General features: G+C 35.0%; 2 protein-coding genes across 2 annotated transcripts; one reads left to right on the forward strand and one right to left on the reverse strand.

Annotated features, from left to right (window-relative positions):
• Positions 1-6,500: 6,500 nt before the first annotated feature.
• Positions 6,501-8,974, forward strand: LOC145004280 (Vacuolar import/degradation, Vid27-related protein). Its single transcript, XM_078963173.1, has 2 exons — positions 6,501-8,325; positions 8,435-8,974. Exons 1-2 carry the CDS (start codon positions 6,679-6,681, stop codon positions 8,735-8,737), a joined length of 1,950 nt encoding a protein of 649 aa, XP_078819299.1. The 5' UTR covers positions 6,501-6,678; the 3' UTR covers positions 8,738-8,974.
• Positions 8,975-10,708: 1,734 nt separating this feature from the next.
• LOC145005614 (Leucine-rich repeat (LRR) family protein) lies at positions 10,709-13,620 on the reverse strand. Its single transcript, XM_078964726.1, has 8 exons — positions 12,960-13,620; positions 12,399-12,862; positions 12,157-12,292; positions 11,864-11,935; positions 11,669-11,737; positions 11,493-11,564; positions 11,121-11,192; positions 10,709-11,023 (listed from the first exon to the last, which is right to left on the reverse strand). The coding sequence occupies exons 1-8, from the start codon at positions 13,610-13,612 to the stop codon at positions 11,017-11,019; spliced, it is 1,545 nt and encodes a 514-aa protein (XP_078820852.1). The 5' UTR covers positions 13,613-13,620; the 3' UTR covers positions 10,709-11,016.
• Between the last annotated feature and the right edge of the window lie 5,610 nt (positions 13,621-19,230).

The raw sequence follows: 19,230 nt of genomic DNA on the forward strand, positions 1-19,230 counted from the left end.
ATATTTGATAATATTTGTTTTTGCATTTTGATTCAATATGTTTTCTTATGTATTTAATCATATGTGATTGTATGTATTTAATCACATTTGATTAATGTGGAAACAGAAAAACTATTGAATCAAAAACGCGAAAATGAATCTTGTTTATAGAAATCATATGTGACTAAATGTACAAGAAAAACTGCTAAACAAGAATGCAAAAACGAATATTGTCCATATAAATCATATCTTATTAGATACATATAATCTCGTGTAATTAAATACACAAGAACAACAAATGAATTGAGAACATGAAAATTTATATTTTCCGCATAAATTCTATGTGATTAGATACATATAATCACATGTGATTATATGCATTTAATCACATATGATAATTGTGGACAATATTTATCTTTGTGTTCTCTCGATTCAATATTTGTTCTCGTATATACACTCATATGTGATTATATTTATCTAATCACATATGATTTATATAAGCATCATTATTTTTTGTCAACATAAATCATATGTGATTATATACATATAATCACATGTGATTACAGTTGATGAAGAACAATTACTGAATCAAAAATGTGACAATGAATCGTATCCACATAAATCATATACGATTGGAGACATATAATCACATGTGATTATATGTATTTATTATATATGATTTATGTAGAAAATATTTATTTTTGTGGTTTTGATGAATAATTGCTTTTGTGTATTTATTAACATATGATTATATATATATATATATATATATATATATATATATATATATATATATATATATATATATATATATATATATAATCACATATGATTTGAGGTGGACAAGATTCATTTTTGCCTTTATCGATTCAATAGTTGTGCTCATGTACTTAATCACATACGATGATATATATAATCACATGTGATAAAATACATGAAAACAATTGTTGAATCGACAAAAGCGAAAATGAATTCTATCCACATAAATCCTATATGATTAGATTCATATAATCATATGTGATTAGATGTATTTAATCACATGTGATTAATTTGGATTAAGATTTGTTTTTGTGTTCTTGGTTCAATATTTGCTATCATATGTATAATCACATGTGATTATGTGTATCTAATCATATATGATTTATATAGACAATATTCGTTTTTTCCAAATAAAATCATATGTGATTAGAAAAATATAATCACATTTGATGAAATGTATTTAATCACATATGATTAAAGTGAAAAAAAAAATTATTAATCGAGAACATGAAAATGAATCTTAGCCACATAAATCATATGTGATTACGTACACATAATAGGAGACTTAGTGTAACTCACCTCCTTGAACTTGAAAATTAGTTAGCGTGAGCAAGATGGATCCTTTCCTTTTCAAGAACCTACACAACAATTATAGCATTGTTTAGCTTATGCTTTGTTGTATTACTCTTAACTTATGTATATATTTTCTTATTATCTCTTTGATTGTAGTGCTCTTTTTAGGATCTGTATTCTTACCTTTCAATCCATTCTTAAATTTCGATTAAATAATATTGGTAAAGTTTCCCCTTTTATCTTTTTAGAAATATAAATATCTCGTTCTAATGATTTTTGGTTGATTTTATATTAAATTTACAAGTTAGTAGCTTTAAGCTGTCAATTTTTGGACCACTCAACACTTCTTTATAAACCATACCAATCTACTAATAATTACACCAGTCCCTTTATATGTAGGAAACTATACATCCATGTCTAACTATAGGATTTAGAATTTGGCATTTGGAGTTCTAATGAATTTATTATGATTTTTTTGAAGACAATGTATGAAATATTAGATAGCATGGTCCAACCTAAGAAGATTGCCAACTTTACCCCTTAAGGAGTTAGAATTTCGAAATGTGATTCAAAGTTTGAAAAAACTAGACACACTAATATTTCCAAAAAAATAAGTCTCATGATTTTTAGGTGTTCTTATTGACTTGCACGGATTTTAGAAGTTGGAGGATAAATTTGGAAAAATTGATCATAATAGCTTTTAAATCACTTTTGATGTTCTATTAAGGACTTAATGTTAAGCCTAAAGTTGATCACTTTTTATATGATTGTTGGTACTTATTAGGATATTTAGATGTGAAATTCAATTTAACCTAAGGGTCTTAATGCATGTATATTTATAGACATTATTTATTTTATGAACAAAAGCTATTTAATAGATTAGTTCCTACTCGATAGCAATTAGAGAAACTTCTATAAGATGGACCAGCAAAAAAAAAACTGATATATTTTTATCTTTTAGTATTGATCCATCACCAAATGTTTTTTTTAGAGAAAGTAGCATTGGTTCAAGTTTAGTTGACGCAAAATGAATAACAAAAATAATAAAAGATACCTACATAGATTTGTGATGCCACCGACCACTCTTTGGCAAGCGAAATGTAATTCATCCAAAATTAAGCACTTTTTTAAGTAGGTCATTGCAAAACTTTTTGTCATCGTCAAATCAGCCCCTACTTACTAAAAAAATTCTAAGAGGATTTTCGTCAAACAGTTGGTGTGCAACACAAAAAACTCCACCTCCATGTGAAGTATTAGTGTATGATGATCCCATTTTTATTCCAACACACAAACTTGGTGAACAGTGAAACGAGATCGTAGAGGATAGGAGAGGGGGCGATTTCCGATGACTTGATTTTCCAACAAGTTGATTTTGTGGCCTTCTATTCAGTGGCGGAGTCAAAGTTAAAATAAACGGGTATCCCAAAAAAATTGTGAAATATAAAATAAGAAAAAAAAACCGCCATTTTATTCGACATAATAATAATAATAATAATAATAATAATAATAATAATAATAATAATAGTAATAATAAAAAAATAAGAAAAAAATAAAAATTGTAATTCTTTAGTTGTTTAATAATAATAATAATATAATAATAATAATAATAATAATAATAAATCATTATTCTTTCAATAACCATAATATATATATGTCAAGGGGGTGAACGGTAACTTTTAGAAACTATTTTAGTTAAAGTAAGTTGAATGCAAGGTAGATTTCGGTTATATGCCTAACCCGAGGGACCATGTCAGAATATGAAATATGGAGCCTATTCTTTGTTGCAACATCGCAACTTTACATCGGAGACCTTTTCTCGATTTATTCCAGCAAGAGCGTGAATCTGGGAAAGTTTCTTATCCCTTACCCTTAATAACCTTCCATTGGACCATCTGAATTGTTTATCCTTCCCTCTTAGCTACGAAACCAGAGAGAAAATGACTGAAAAAGAAGTGAGGTCGGCTAGGGTTTTAGTGAGGAAGAAACACTTCAAACCGATCACTGCAACTAAACTATTGAAATTTTTTTGAGGGGTATCCCGGGCTCCAAGGTGGATCCGCCCCTGCTTCTGTTTTAAATATGGTGGTTGATGAAACAAGATGAGAGAGGAAATGAGAGGGAGGTGGTTGCCGACAAGGTGGTTTCACGACTGATTCAAGGAGGTGGTTCAGGGCGGCGTTTCAGGAAGAGAAAAAGCGGAGACAGTTTATTTCCGACGAGAATACGGGTGGAGATGGAGGGAACCGCTAGACCGAGAGAAAATGGGGAGGAAACAGTGGTTGGTTCAGGTGCTAGTCCGACGATTCCGACGACGGACGGTGACTTCGGTAATGGTCCGGTTGTCAAAGTGGGTGGTGCAAGTTTAAAAGAGGCTGAAAAACCTCATAGTGGGGTGGGGGCTTTTGTATTAGTCTAATTAAAAAATGTTCTCATTTTAGAAAGTGTTCTTATTTGTTGTAGGCGGAAACACCGCCAGATGCCAGAGGCGCTACTCTTTGGACCCTACTAAGAGCGCTACCCTTTGGATGGTTGGACCCCGTAAGGGTCACATCTACTTAAAAAAATGTTGCAACACCTTGCACAAGACAAATGATAACAACATAACCACAAACAACACAAAATCACATACTTTCTTGGCCTACGCCCAAAATTCAACCAATCAACTATTTGTATAAACGTGATAATACATATCATACTTTGTTCAATAAATAGAATCTTTACTCAAAACAATCTTATATTCAAATGGATTCCACCACATTTCGTTGTGACCACATGATCCTCTTCTATCAAAACAAGCCTTTTTTAAACCTTACAACGAAATTTTTGTAACAATGTTTAGTCTGCGATCATGAAAAGGGAAAATGACTCTTGAGGGTAATTAACTTTTGCGTTTGTACTCATTTGGTCCCCTTTTTTTTTTTTTTTTTTTTTGTATTCAATATACCATTGAACTTGTTGTTGGTGTTTACCATAGCCCTTTTGACCGGCTTTTGACCTGTGATAGCCGGTCAAAGGGTTATGGTGAACACAAACAACAAGTTCGATGGTATATTGAGTACAAAAAAAAGGGACCAAATGAGAACAAACACAACAGTTGGTTACCCTCCTGATTCATTTTCCCTTTACTCATTTACAACAAATCTCACATCATCTCCTACTGATATTAATGACTTTATGAGATTCATTCTTGCTTCTCTTCAAAACATAACCTACGAAAGGACATTATTTATACATGTACAACTTTGTAATGCACTTGAATATTTATTAGGGGAATCTTGACTAAGCAGGCGCATTTCATGACTACATTTACATTTTCAATCAAATGATTTATCGTATCATGGATTACAGACAAGTCTACAAACGAGTGGAATCACAAGTGCTATGATTTTTGAGTTTACTTAGCTTTAAGATCGAACTCATGGGATAAGATGTTAGATAAGGTGTTTAAGTCCATAACTTATTTGGTATATACTTGACCCGACTCGACATTGTCCATTTGGGTTGCACTTCACCCGAACTATTTATGGATAATTTTATGAGAGTTATACACATATGATTATTAATATATTATAAGTTATAATATATTAATATGAAGTCATGTTATTTAATTAGTCTTAGTCTTAAATTAATTATGAATTAATTTAGAGATTAAAAGGAAGACTAATTAGATTGTGGGCTATTGGTTTTATATGGTGTGGACTAATACTCATTTGTTAATGGGCTAGGCTTGTATGGAAGTCCATGGATGATCCATGGAGCTTTTAACCCATGGATCCTTGGAAAAGGAAAGGTCATGGGTTATTAGGGTTTTACCCTAACCATGCACACTATATAAGCATGCTTATGTTGCATGAAATAGCCACTAGTGTGTGTGTTTGTGTGTGGCCGAAATTATAGTGTGTATACACTCTCTCAAAGTTTTCCAAGTGTTTGTGGTGATTTGTGATTCCATTTGAGGCATTCACACTATTGGTGCTTGGCCCTCAAACTCCTTAAGAATCAAACTCATCAAAAAGGTATGTAATCTCATCTAATTCTTTTATGTTTAAAAGTACCCCATGCCATGTTAGATAGGTTATGAACTTTGGAAAATTATTATTTTGCATGTATTTAGACAAACATAGATCCAAGGTTTATTAGGGTTGCATGCACACTTAGGAAGTGTTAGATTGCTCAAAACCCAACATAAGATACAACATCAATATGTACAATATTATGGTGATGTGTCTACAAAAGCAGCATGATATTGTACATATTGATGTTGTATCTTATCCCATGAGTTCGATCTTAAAGCTAAGTAAACTCAAAAATCACAGCACTTGTGATTCCACTCGTTTGTAGACTTGTCTAGAATCCATGATACGATAAATCATTTGATTGCAAATGTAAATGTAGTCATGAAATGCGCATACTTAGTCAAGATTCCCCTAATAAATATTCAAGTGCATTACAAAGTTGTACATGCATGAATAATGTCCTTTCGCGAGTTATGTTTTGAAGAGAAGCAAGAATGAATATCATAAAGTCATTAATATCAGTAGGAGATGATGTGGGATTTGTTGTAAATGAGTAAAGGGAAAATGAATCAAGAGGGTAACCAACTCTTACGTTTGTTCTCATTTGGTCCCTTTCCTTTTTTTTGTACTCAATATACCATCGAACTTGTTGTTTGTGTTCACCATAACCCTTTAACCGGCTATCACAGGTCAAAAGCGGGTCAAAAGGGCTATGGTAAACACCAACAACAAGTTCGATGGTATATTGAATACAAAAAAAAAAGGATCAAATAAGAACAAACGCAAAATTTAATTACCCTCAAGAGTCATTTTCCCTCTTGAAAATGATGTTTACATCTTTAAATCGGATTTTTTTTAATTTTTTTTATACCTTTATTCAATGTAATTCTTTTTAAAAATTAAAGGTACGTATCCACGTTGGCACTCAAGAGCGTTGGGGTGATTTTTAGGCGCCGCGTATCCCTTTTGGTAGTTTGGCTGGAAAAACTTGGGTTAAACGCGGTGTAACGATAAATATTGTACCCGTGAAAATACGTTTGTACAGTACAAGATACCAATGCAATGTCGATGATAGTTTACTTTCTTGTGAAGCAAAGCGTATACACGTGTACGCGTCAGATTAAAGCTACTCGGATTCTTATTCTACATATATAAAGCACGCGACCACATCACCCATTTCTGTGAGATATTCGCGATTTTGTCCTCAATTTCACAAATATAAACATTCGAATCAATCATATCAATCCAATTATCCGCTTTCTTTTTTCAATTTTCGCAACATTTCTGATATCTAAAGCAATCAATTCCCGGTTAACCGGAAAACAGCCTCCGATCATCTTCATCAGTAGCCATGGGTGGCTCTCATAGTCGTGAAGGTCTTGATCTCTCCGATTCAGATGATTATGAAGACAGAGAGGAACAATCAGAAGAGGAAGAAGAAGAAGACGAATATCAAGATGCGCAAGAGGAACATAAAAAACCTCCGATCAATTCCGTGGATGATCTCGATTCGAAGCTTAAAGAACTTAAGCTGAAATACTCTTCTGTGGAAAACCCTAATTTGAAGAACGCTGTGAAGCTGTACCTTCATATCGGTGGCAACACTCCTAAAGCTAAGTGGATTGTTTCTGAAAAAATTACTAGTTATAAGTTTGTTAAAGTTCGTAAAATTGAAGATGTTGATTATGACGAGTTATCAGATGACGATGATGATGATGAGAGTAGCGAGGGTTTTTGGATTTTGAAAGTAGGATCTAAGATTAGAGCTAGGGTATCAGTTGATATGCAATTGAAAATGTTTGGAGATCAGCGCCGTGTTGATTTCGTTGATAGCGGAGTGTGGGCGATGAAGTTTGTCCGAGACGAGGATTACCGTGAGTTTTTAACTAGGTTTCAGAATTGTTTGTTCGAGAACGTGTATGGCTTGAAGGCTACCGATGAGAATAAGGTGAAGGTTTACGGAAAGGATTTCATGGTGTGGGCGAAACCAGAGGTTGCAGATGATTCCATTTGGGAGAAAGATGATGACGAGTTATGGAGGAGTACTCCAACAAAAACAACTCCACAGAGAGGTAGCAATGATTTGCTGGAAGAATTCGAGGAAGCAGCATCTGATGGTGGAATACAGAGTCTGGCATTAGGAGCACTTGACAACAGTTTCCTGGTGAATGATTCAGGTGTACAGGTCGTAAAGAATTTCAGCCATGGAATCCATGGAAAAGGGGTTTATGTTAAGTTCGATAACGGAAGTAAAAACATTGGTGGTTCTTCACAATATTCAAATCGAACACCTCAAAAGGCTCTGTTAATGAAAGGCGAAACCAACATGCTGCTCATGACTCCATTTAAAGAGGGAAAACCTCATTCCTCGGGTGTAAACCAACTGGATATAGAAACAGGGAAGATCGTCACCGAATGGAAATTTGAAAAAGATGGAGCTGATCTCAACATGAGAGACATCACAAACGACACAAAGGGCTCACAATTGAATCCTTCTGATTCCACATTCTTGGGTTTAAACGACAACATTTTATCTCAATGGGATATGAGAGATCGAAGAGGGGTAGTTCAAAACATCGCACATTCCTCCGATTCCCCTGTTTTAAACTGGACAAAAGGACATCAATTCTCTAAAGGTACGAACTTCCAGTGCTTTGCTACCACCGGCGATGGTTCAATCGTCGTCGGCTCCATCGACGGGAAGATCCGGTTGTACTCCACCACCTCCATGAGACAGGCGAAGACTGCATTCCCAGGGCTCGGTTCCCCAATCACTCACGTTGATGTGACATACGATGGGAAATGGATACTCGGCACCACTGACACATACCTGATTCTAATCTCTACTCTTTTCACCGATAAAGATGGAAAGACAAAAACCGGGTTCAGTGGTCGAATGGGGAGCAAAATCCCAGCTCCGAGGTTGTTGAAGCTAACTCCGGTGGATTCACATACTGCCGGAAAGCAGAATAAGTTTCACGGTGGCCGGTTTTCATGGGTAAGTGTACTAAGTACTTTCTTTTCTGTTCGTATTCTTTCTTTAGTTACTGTAGCTTCTGTATGGAGTGGGTTTGGATGATGACGAGTGTGGATTGTGGTTTTTTCAGGTGACGGAGAGTGGGAAGCAAGAGCGGCACCTGGTGGCGACGGTGGGGAATTTCAGTGTGATTTGGGATTTCCGGCGAGTGAAAGACAGTGGACATGAATGTTACAAGAATCAGCAAGGTTTGAAAAGCTGTTACTGCTATAAGCTTATGGCGAAGGATGAATCGATTATAGAGAGTCGGTTTATGCATGATAAATATGCGGCGGTGAGTGACTCGCCGGAAGCACCGTTGGTGGTGGCGACACCCATGAAAGTTACCTCCTTCAGCATGTCTGATGGAAAAGGCAAACGGAGATTTAAATAAATATTTTCTTTGTAGCTGTCTAGTCCATATATCGAATTCAGTGAGATGTAAAGTGGTTTGTTTTTTTTTTTTTTTTTTTTTGGATGCTTGACTTTGCAAAGAAAGAATGATGGGAGTTGATGAAAGTGTGTCGATTTTTTTTTGCTTGATCACTCATGTTTGCTACAAATTTGATTCAAACAAATTGAACTTTAATATTAGTTGGATTTGGAAATTTAAAATGTTTATTTTTTGTTACATGGTGTGTACCCATAAGGCAATCGCTTTCGATGAACCGTTTATTTATGGATATCCATTTACAGGGTCAATCACATAACCCGGTTTGCCTAAAGGATATATATATTTCTTAAAAAGGTATGTTCTAATTGGTTTTGGCTATTTTGAGCCTTTGTATCAATGTTATAGGTTCTTTGATTTTTCAATACATGTATTTTTTATTAATTGCAATGTAAAATACCGAGCATTTGAAAACTTAAAAGACGACAACCCTAAAGCTCTATTTGGTGGTCTGGTATCGAAACACTATTGAACCGAGATTCCCGAATACCGAATTAGGTAAAAAGTAAGTACAGAGTAGACATGACAACCGTGTTTATGTGTCGTGTATGCGGGTAAGACACAAATTTACACGATATAGATTTGTCATAAACGAACACGACACAAATTGTAAAATGTGTATTGGGTACCAAACAAGAACACGACACAGTAAATGAATAGACACGTTTTAATCATTTTACACGAAAACACACAAATTTACACAAATTTAATTAGTGTCTATGAGTTTTATATGTATTGATAAATGTTTCTACGTGTCATGTATCACATGTTTATCGGGTCTAATACCGAGCGCTGAATCAAATTAACATTACCGATACCGGAAATGGTACAAGTTTTCAGTATTAGCACCGATATTGATGTTACTGAATCTTAAACTTTATGATTTTAGAGTACCGAGTACAATTTTATATTAGTATAAACGGTGCCAACTTGGTACCGGTTTCCGATTTGGGTCGGACATTTTGGTGTTTTTGCTCACCCCTGGCTTCGACCCATGTTGCTTGCAACCCATCTTTAGCAATAGCCAGATAGATATCTCAGTTTCACATCTCATTAGGTACGTGGCCCACTCTACGCATCGGAAAGAATGTGTAATCAACAGTAGTCGGAGTGACTACGGCAACAACCAGTCTTGGCAACGATGATCCCAATGATGTGTAGGAGTTCTTTTCGGCGATCACTTTTTTTTTTGTTAATTTTTAATTTCAAAATACGTTTTGTCCCTAATTTTGACAAGATGAATTTACAATTGCTCATTAACTAATTTTAGGATAAGGCTTAGAATTAGGGATGTCAAAAATCCCCTTAGGATCCCGTTTCCGTACGAGAGTATTTTTTACAATTTCTTCCGGGTTTGAGGGCGAATCAAGAACGAGTTTTACCCCTGTTTAGTTTTTGGGGTTGAGGGGCGGGGTGTTCTATCCCGAATACCCCGTATGGGCCCCGAAATAATTACCTCATATTTAACTATTTTATTTATAAAATTAAATATTAAACTTAGAGTAGTGATTGTGTAATATACTAGTGTAATATGTAAAACTAAATGAAATAAACGAGTTAAAAATACGGTAAATAACATTAAATGTGGGATTTTGGGTCAAACAAGGTTAACGAGGAATTCAGGGGAAACGAGGGCGGGATCGAGGTGTTCTTCGAATCCAGGGGCAGGATCGAGAATGGGGAAACAGGGGAATTTAGGGTTGGGATCAGGGGTGCTTCCAAATTTAAGCTTACCTTCCTTCGCAACATTTGATCATTTACTTATCCTAAACACAAATTTAAGCTTCCAAAAACAAAAACAGTAAAGAATTTTCCCCCACCCCTTCTCCCTCTCACACTGGTTTTTAGGTCAAAACAACAAATGGAAAATAGTTTGGAGTTAAGGTCACTAAAAGAAGTTCATATTCTGATATTCAAATCCCACCCTGCATTCTAACTTCTGTATTGATGCCTCTTTATTGATATACCAGTTTCATATGACAAAATACTAGTATAATCTAAAAAAAAAAAAAAATACAATATTATGACTAATAAAAAAACTAATTACTTCTTTCGAAAAAAAAAACTAATACATAAGTTGGTAGGTTGCCATTTTTCTAAATATAAACATGATCTTCATGATAACTCTTTACCAAAAGTGAAATATTTTTCATTTTTTTGTGTTTGTCTCTCTATGTGTTCTTCCCTTAGCAATCATCCACATCATGTCTCATAAATTAACGCTAAGCTCTGAAAACCAAACATCAGGAAGCAAAAACTTAATAAAAAATAGATCTTTGTATTTAATCAAATATATTTTTCATGTATAATATATAAATTTTTTTACCGTATTGTTATGCCTTTTCTGTTAGTTAGAATTTCCGGAAGTCTTCCGCTCAAATTGTTGTTATTTAAATATCTGTTACATAAAATAAAATAGTAAATTATATTATTACCCCTAAAAACGTTCTCTTACAATTCAATTTCTTGTAGTATTTTTGGTTCATGATGTCTATAAAATGACTATTTTTGGTCCATGAGTTATGGTTTTAGGCTATTTTGGAACAAAAATACAATAATTTTACATGGAACAAGAACAAAAAAAATGTTACAAGAGCCTCAAATTTTGAGCAAAATTGGAAAGAAAAAAACTTCTTGGATCAAAATTGAAAAAAAAAAGATTTATTTAAAATTGTTTAAACATAGCAAAACAACTTACAGTTCACGAAGGTTTGGAAGCGTGCCTAGCGAATCTGGAAACGGCCCCTCAAATTCGTTTTCATCTAGATGTCTTTTTACCATATAAAACAAATAATAAAATGCTTCAAGAATTTAAAAAAAAAAAAAGAAAACAAATATAAATCGAAGAAAAAGAATAATTAATGTGGAACTTACAGAACTTCCAAGGCTTTCAATGGACTCATGTCAGGGATAGAACCCGTAAGCTTGTTCATGCTTAGCCGACTGTATGTATTATTACACAAATATTTTAAAAAAAATTACAACAACTCTTTTTGAGTAAAATAAAAGTGTAGTTATTTCGCGATAAACATAAAAAAATATCATTTGTTGATATAAAAGACTACTTACAGTTCTTTTAAAGCAGTTAATCTGATAATTTCTTTAGATAATGTTCCTGCTAACGAGAGTCCAGTTAGGTTCCTAATCACATAGTAAAAATAATAAAATTTAAACCAACAAAACCATCAAGATATATGTAATAATGTAAATTAGGTATTTTACAAGGAGTTTTTGTTTAAAGGACCAAAAGCATGGCAAAATTCTGTTAAAGGGAAACAAAATATAAAATACAAAACTACCGGGCCATATCTGTAAATATAAATAAACCAAAGGATTAAAAATGTAATTTACCAAATACTTACAAACTGATAACTCGGATTCGTGACCCTTCAGAACAGCCGATTCCAGACCATGAATGTTCTTTAGGCAAGCATGGATCGCCATTCCAGTCATCCGGTGGGTTCTTTAAGCTTTGCTTCAACATCCGCAATGCCATCGCTACAAAAAACAAATTCAAATTTTGAATTCGTAATTGATAGTTTCGTTTGGAAAATTTATCAAAAAAGTTGTTTGTTTCGAAAGAATCTAAGAATCACCATGGTACCATCTCTACCAAGAGTAGCTCCACCGAGAGGCAAAATCTGATAGATCTCGCCGGCGTTAATCAAAGGTCCGATTGGCATGTCACTCCTCGGGGATAGAACGATCTCTGTGGTACCGGAGAGGGGCCATTCTGTGCCGTAAACCGTCACGCCTCTGGTGGTAACATTTAGATCTTGATAGAAAGTTTCGCCGTCGATGGAAACGGTGAATACTCTCCAACTATAAGGACTTACACTTCGATTGTCTTGGAAATACAACGCGACGTAGTACCGGTTGCTCGGTAGGGCACACGGCGGCCATTGTAAAGTCAGATTCCTACCTCTGCTTGTCGTTGACGCTGAGAGGAATACCTTCACCGGTGGATGGTTCCAAAATTCCGATGATGTCACGTTCGCTTGCGATTGTACTGTAGGGTTTCCGTCAATGAACGGTTGCCAGTATCGATTGAATGGATCATCTGGAAAACTAGTTCATTTGTTCACGAATTCCTCAATCAGAATTTATCGATCTAGAGTTTTTTTTATTTCATTCAAAAAGGGACATGTTTTGAATCTGTTCATACCGTATAAAATCTCCATCGGAGGCGAAGTTCGTCCGAGCAACCGTGATCAATCCATACTTTTCAAAATCCGTTGAGTTATATAAAGATGGATCGAGATTCATCAACTCTAACAACGAAATAAAAGGACTCGATGGAGGTTTGGTGTGCTCATTCGAGGCCAAACACACGCTAATCGTTTTCGCATTTGCAGTCACAATTATCTCGTAATACGAGCTGAGTCCGTTTTTGTAATCCTCCGTTGTATTAACAGTGGTCCACTTAGTACCATCGATAATCTGATCAAAAATCGGTGGCACAATTCCGCCATCGAATCCACCATAGAAGTAGGTGGTACGGATGAGGAATTTCCCGCCCTTGGTGACCGGAAACTGATAGCAGTGTTTGCCTGGACCGGAGGGAAAGTAACGTAGGGTGGTGAGTACGGGTAGAATATCGGTCCTATTCAAGGTTGTTAGGTTTCCCGCGACGGCGTAGCCTTCGTCCCTTAAGTACGTTATACCGTCTTGTTTAATGTCGTTTCTGGAACCGCAATTGATGAGGTAACCACGAGGAGAAGAGGAAGGGGGGGCGGCGGCGGAGGAGAAGAATGGGATGATATGAAGCCATAGAAGGAAGAAGACGGGATGAACATGGTGGCGATGGTGGAGAGACATCAATTTTGAATTCGTTTATGAAGTTTTCTTCTTCTTGGTGTAGGAGAGATCGGGCGGGAGGAATATGCGGGAGAAAATAGATGATTGAGTAAATTACGTTTTTGGTCGTTGAACTTATCTTGACTTTGTAGTTTTAGTCCAACAAAATGTTTCTTACAAATTTGGTTTTCATTTTAGGTTTTTGTAAGTTGTAACCTTTTTAGTTTTTATCATAAAATAACTATATTTTACTTTTTATATATTTATGGATATATTTGTTGTGTATTTTAAATTTATATTATTATTTTATTAATTTGTCTCTGTTTTTTTTTCTATTGGTGATCCTTTCTATCGTATGAAACTTTACCACTGACTCAAAACCAGATATCCTTACGCTACCCAATATGGAAAAACTTTCACACACAAAAGCCGATGTGGAAAGGGGTTACCACCGGTGACCACCTCCCCAAGTTATAGTATGTGTCTTATGAAGTCATGAATTCTTACAAGAGGTTTTACTCTATCTTTCTCTTCTTAATTTGTGAACATCATTTCCACAACCATGTGAAATGGTTTGATGATGAGGTTGCTTGTATTTCACATGTGAAGATACCCCATAGCCTTATAGCAACCCTATCCCTTTATCAACTCTCTCCTTCTAATTTGGTTTCTCTAGTCACCTACTCATTCCTTTCCCTATAAATGTAACTTGTAATTAAACCCCCAAAATAAAATTCAAAATCAAAATAATATATAGTTACAATCCCATATGTAATTACAACAGATTTGGATAACACAAATAACATATGGAGATTTTGAACTAAAATTCATTAATAAAATCGCAACAAGAGAAAATGGAAAAGAGTTAGCCTAATGATTACTTCCCATTCTACCTTAATGATTTGGCAAACCTTTTACGTATTTATCTAATACTAATACATGTCAATATATTCGTACACACTAAAATCATAATTCTTCATGAGCTTCTAAATGTATCTTAATGTCATATTCATATAAAAAAATACTTATAATAATTTTTGCCTTAGTCGTAATTACATTTACGTAATGTACTTTGCTTCAGGTACATTCTTCCTAAATAAGCACTTTGTATTCAACTAAATATTATTCTAATCAAGTCGGCACATTAAGGAAGATTTATTACCTTCATCATTACTTACATTAAGGTACTTAAGAACTACAACAACTGGTGAAGTGTTGAATCAAGAAAAGTAAAGTAAAACCAGAGTAATGAAAATATGAACACCGAATATAAATATGATCTAGTTTCAAATCATATTATGCTTTCAATGTTACAGAGAGAAAAATAGACAAGTTTCCTGAAAGTTCTTAACTAACTCTATGTAACACTCTTATTTATAGGAGAAGACAAAGCATACAAAAAATTATAAAGGACTAGACATTAAGATTCAACAGAAACTGCCTTTATAAAATAACATTACATATTTCGACATATTACAATCTAACTTCGACCTCTACAGTTGATTAATAGTTAACATGCCATATGTAATGTTCTTCGAATTTCTTCATACCAGTTCATCACCTTCTTCAGTTCGGCATTGTCACCATGATTATTCTTCTTATAGTTGTTCATACGAACAATTAAGTTCGTATAGTGTGCAGTAGAATATCTTTCAACTTCACAAGTTTGGAAAAAGTATGCAGTAGAATATCTTTCAACTTCACAAGTTTGGAAAAAGTACTTCATTGACTTTCCCTTTTTACCTGTCCCAGCAAAAATAACTCCAAATGGCTTTAGACAAATTTTGCCATCAACAAACTTCTTCATTTGTGCTTCACTAAACACTTTTTTCCATAGGAGCAGTTATATCTTTTCCAATTGAAGCAGGCAACTCTACATCAGTCAATGCTAGACAATCATAATAATTGTCTATAAACATTTTGATGTGACTAAGTCCTAAATGTATATCTTCTTTGCTGGTATTTTGCAGTTTTGAAGCATCTATGTCTTTAAGCGTGTAAGCCACTTGAATCAAATCATTCAGGTTCATCAAGGGAAAATCGACAATGGAAAACTCGAAAGGAACCTTGTTCGCTCTTACTACATGATAACGAAAGTTTTGTAGCATATTCTCAAATAGTTCACCTTTTGAAATGCCGAGAACCTGTTTGATTTTTACCAAATACCACACATCCTTCTGATATTTTCCCAGAACAACATGAAACCTTAATTTCATGTGTATAAAATCCTCCTTCTTCTTAAAATTTTCCACCACCTTGTATTGTGCAGAAAGAAATAACATCTCGTTGACTGGGAAATCAAGTTGATTCAAATCAGAATTTTCGATAGAATAACTTTTCACAAGCTTTTTCTCGAACTCGTACATTTCATTGAAAGAAACTCTGGCTTCAATATTCTCATAGCTATGCAGCTTCCTTGGATCTCCCTTATTTAAATTCAGAGGATCATTTTGTCGTAGCCACATAACACTTGCACTTTGCCTTTGAAGATCCATTTCATCCTCAATTTCAGCCTTTCTTTCTTCTTTAGATTTTTCAATAAGAATTTTCTTTCCTCTATCTTGTATTATAGGAGTTTCCTTTGGATTTGACTGACTTCCCCCTTCACCAGACGAACTAATTACAATTCTCTTCGTTATTGGCCTTGTTATTACAATAGTTGAGATTATTGGCTCAACTCTTGATAATGTTGGTTTCGAAATCTGAGTAGTGTACACTTTGTCAACAACCTTCACTTCTTCATTAATCACACAGGATGCACATTCTTCTTTACCAACCTTTGCTTGTTCTCCCCCTTGCACCCATGTAACAACAGGTGGGGGCATTCGTTGGTAAAATACTGAGAGTTCGTGATAATGGGGCCAACTGTTTGTGAAGAACAAATTCAAACAACAAAAATTTCTGAGATAAAAATCCTGGTGTGATCAGAGGCGATGAACCAGGCTTTGAGATTAATTCTTTCAACTCATTTAACAATGTTTTTATTTCCATGAAGCTTTTAATGTCATTGGTAGATAGTTGAGTAATTTGAGGACTCAAAGCTTCGTATAATTTGACAAACTTCGTCACCACGTCTTCAATAATATCTGCCTTCTAATTGAGTGATGTATAATCTTGTTGTGCAGTAGCAATCTCTTTATTCATGTCTTCACGTAATTCTTGAAGTTTCAGATTAACATTATTGCTCCCTCACCTTCTTCACATCTTGAACAAACAAGACATGTCGTTCTTTAGCAACCATTTTTAAATCTTTGACTTCGGCATTGAAAGTTGAGGACCGAGATATGATATTGAGTTCATTATTCTTGTCATTGGCATCCACCTTCTCAAGAATTCGAGATTCGAAGGCTTGAATCAGGCTAGATAATCTGTTGAACAATTTAGCTTCGTGTGCTTTGAGCATCACATCCACATCAACACTGGACACATAATTGCTTCCCTCGACATCTGCTTGTGATTAAATGACCGAGTTAAGCTTCTTGTTCAAAATCTTGAACTTTTTTCCTGACATCAACATGTGATTCGGGATGTCTTCTTCTTCTGGATCAAACTCAAGTGCGTTAAAAGTTCCTCCAAATCCTCCATCATCAGTGTCAATATCATCAATGGATTTTGGTGGATCAGTAAATTGGTAAGAAAATAGAGAAGTGAAAGGTTGATTGAGAATTTGAATAAATGTTGGTGAAGATGAGATTAGATGTGTGGGAATATTAAAAGGGTGGTAAATAAACAAGGGTTCTGACTGTAGAAGTTTCGTTAATACCTTGAGTGACCATAGGAAATTCTTGATTCGATTCTCCTTCACCTATAGTGACATTTACAACCGTATCAAATATGCGTGTAAGAATGTCAGAGGTTCGAACCTCCTCATAAGATGACTTGGTTAATGAAACCTCGGGTGAAATAATTGGAGTTTGATCAGGAGTCGAAAGACTTTTTTAAAGTATAGCTTCAGGAGTTTCGGGAACTTCTTCTTCTTCGGAAGATACTGTTTGAAGGACCAACTTTCGCTTTTTAATCTTCTTCGAAATATCGGTAGCTATTCTCTTCTTTGATAATGGGGGCACAAGAGCTTGAACTTTGCGGATAATAACTCCTTTTCGAGTGACATGAGGCTTGCGAGTGAATAAAGGAGAAAAAGTTGAAGACCTTTAAGGAGACTTTCGATAAGGATGAGCTTTCTGCTTGATTCGTTTAAGGACTCCAGACTTAGAAGGAATATTCTCTGTATAAGTTTTGACAGCTACAGTCTCAACAACCTTAGTTGTAGTAGTAGTCAATTTCTCAGCCTTGTTAGGTCTTCGAGATTTCTTGGAAGTCTTTGCATCAGGTTTAGCCAACAAAACATCGGTTTCTTCATCCGGATTGATCTAAGCCAGATATGTCATTAATACAGAACTGGTTGGATCAACACACTTGAGCATAGCGTCTGGAATTCTTGCCACATTTGGAAAGACTTCTGCATCATCTTCAACCTCCTTCGAAAAATTGTATTTTAAAAATTCAATAGTTTGTTCTTCAGTAGGCACCTAAATCCCTTCCTTTTGATACATGTATCGAAGAATTAAACTTCAGTACCTAGCACAAGATATCCCTTGAACAACATTGGTATTTTGAACACTCTTCAGAAACTCTTTCCAAATCTGATTTGAATAATCCACTGCAAGATTATAGTAAATTCTTGCAACCATAACATACACTTCCATTCTTCGTTTGTCTAATCCAACACTCTGACTAGTAAGGCATGAGAGAAAAATACCAAAAAGGAAGTTCTAGATAGAAGGAAGACCAAACTTCTTAAACTGGTTGATCTTGGTAAGTGGGGATTGATGACTCATTTCATTAAACATGTGAATAACTTGATCATTCGCGATAACACAGTATGTTGGAGAACTAGGAATTTCTAGAATTTGACAAAACAATTTCTTGGTAAGACGGACCTTCTTTTCATTTACCAAGTTGAAGGTAATAACATCAATAGCTTTACTGTACATTGTTGTAGATCCTGCTAGAGATATCCAGGAAAATGGTACACCGAAAGAATTGAACATTATCATAGATAAAATAGAGTGTTTTAGGGCTACGATCAACATTTGCAGTGCTTTAGGGTACACATATACATCAACCTCGACTTGATAATTTGTGCTCTAAATTTTTATAATCGGTTGGGAAGAAACATCTTTAGTTGTTTGTGATGGAGCATCGGCTGGAGCAGGATTTTCCATGATTAGGGTTTGAAGTGTGAAGAATGAGTAGAAAAGGCTTTGGATATTTGGGAATTTTCTTTAGAAAGCGTAACTGAATGAATAACCCTTGAATCCCCTTTTATATGCAACTCTTGAATTTGAATATGAAGCGGGATAGCATTAAATGAGATCTGACGTGGCACCTTGAAAATTGCACCCTATCGCTGATAAACTAGCCACGCGTGAAAAAGAAATCATCACATCTCCTTGAAACCCGGAAGGAATACAAACAGTCTTGTCAAACAGCCTGTTTGTACACCCCAATAGAATAGTAACCATCACAAACCTTCGGTATGGAAGTAAGGCTCTTTCACTTTTAGGATGAAAAGCGAAGTCATATGCCAGACTGTCGAAATCATCAGCCTGAGTTGGTAATACTCAGAACCTCAAGGA

This window comes from Lactuca saligna, chromosome 7 (genome assembly GCF_052625555.1).
Source record: "Lactuca saligna cultivar CGN05327 chromosome 7, ASM5262555v1, whole genome shotgun sequence".
NCBI lineage: Eukaryota > Viridiplantae > Streptophyta > Magnoliopsida > Asterales > Asteraceae > Lactuca > Lactuca saligna.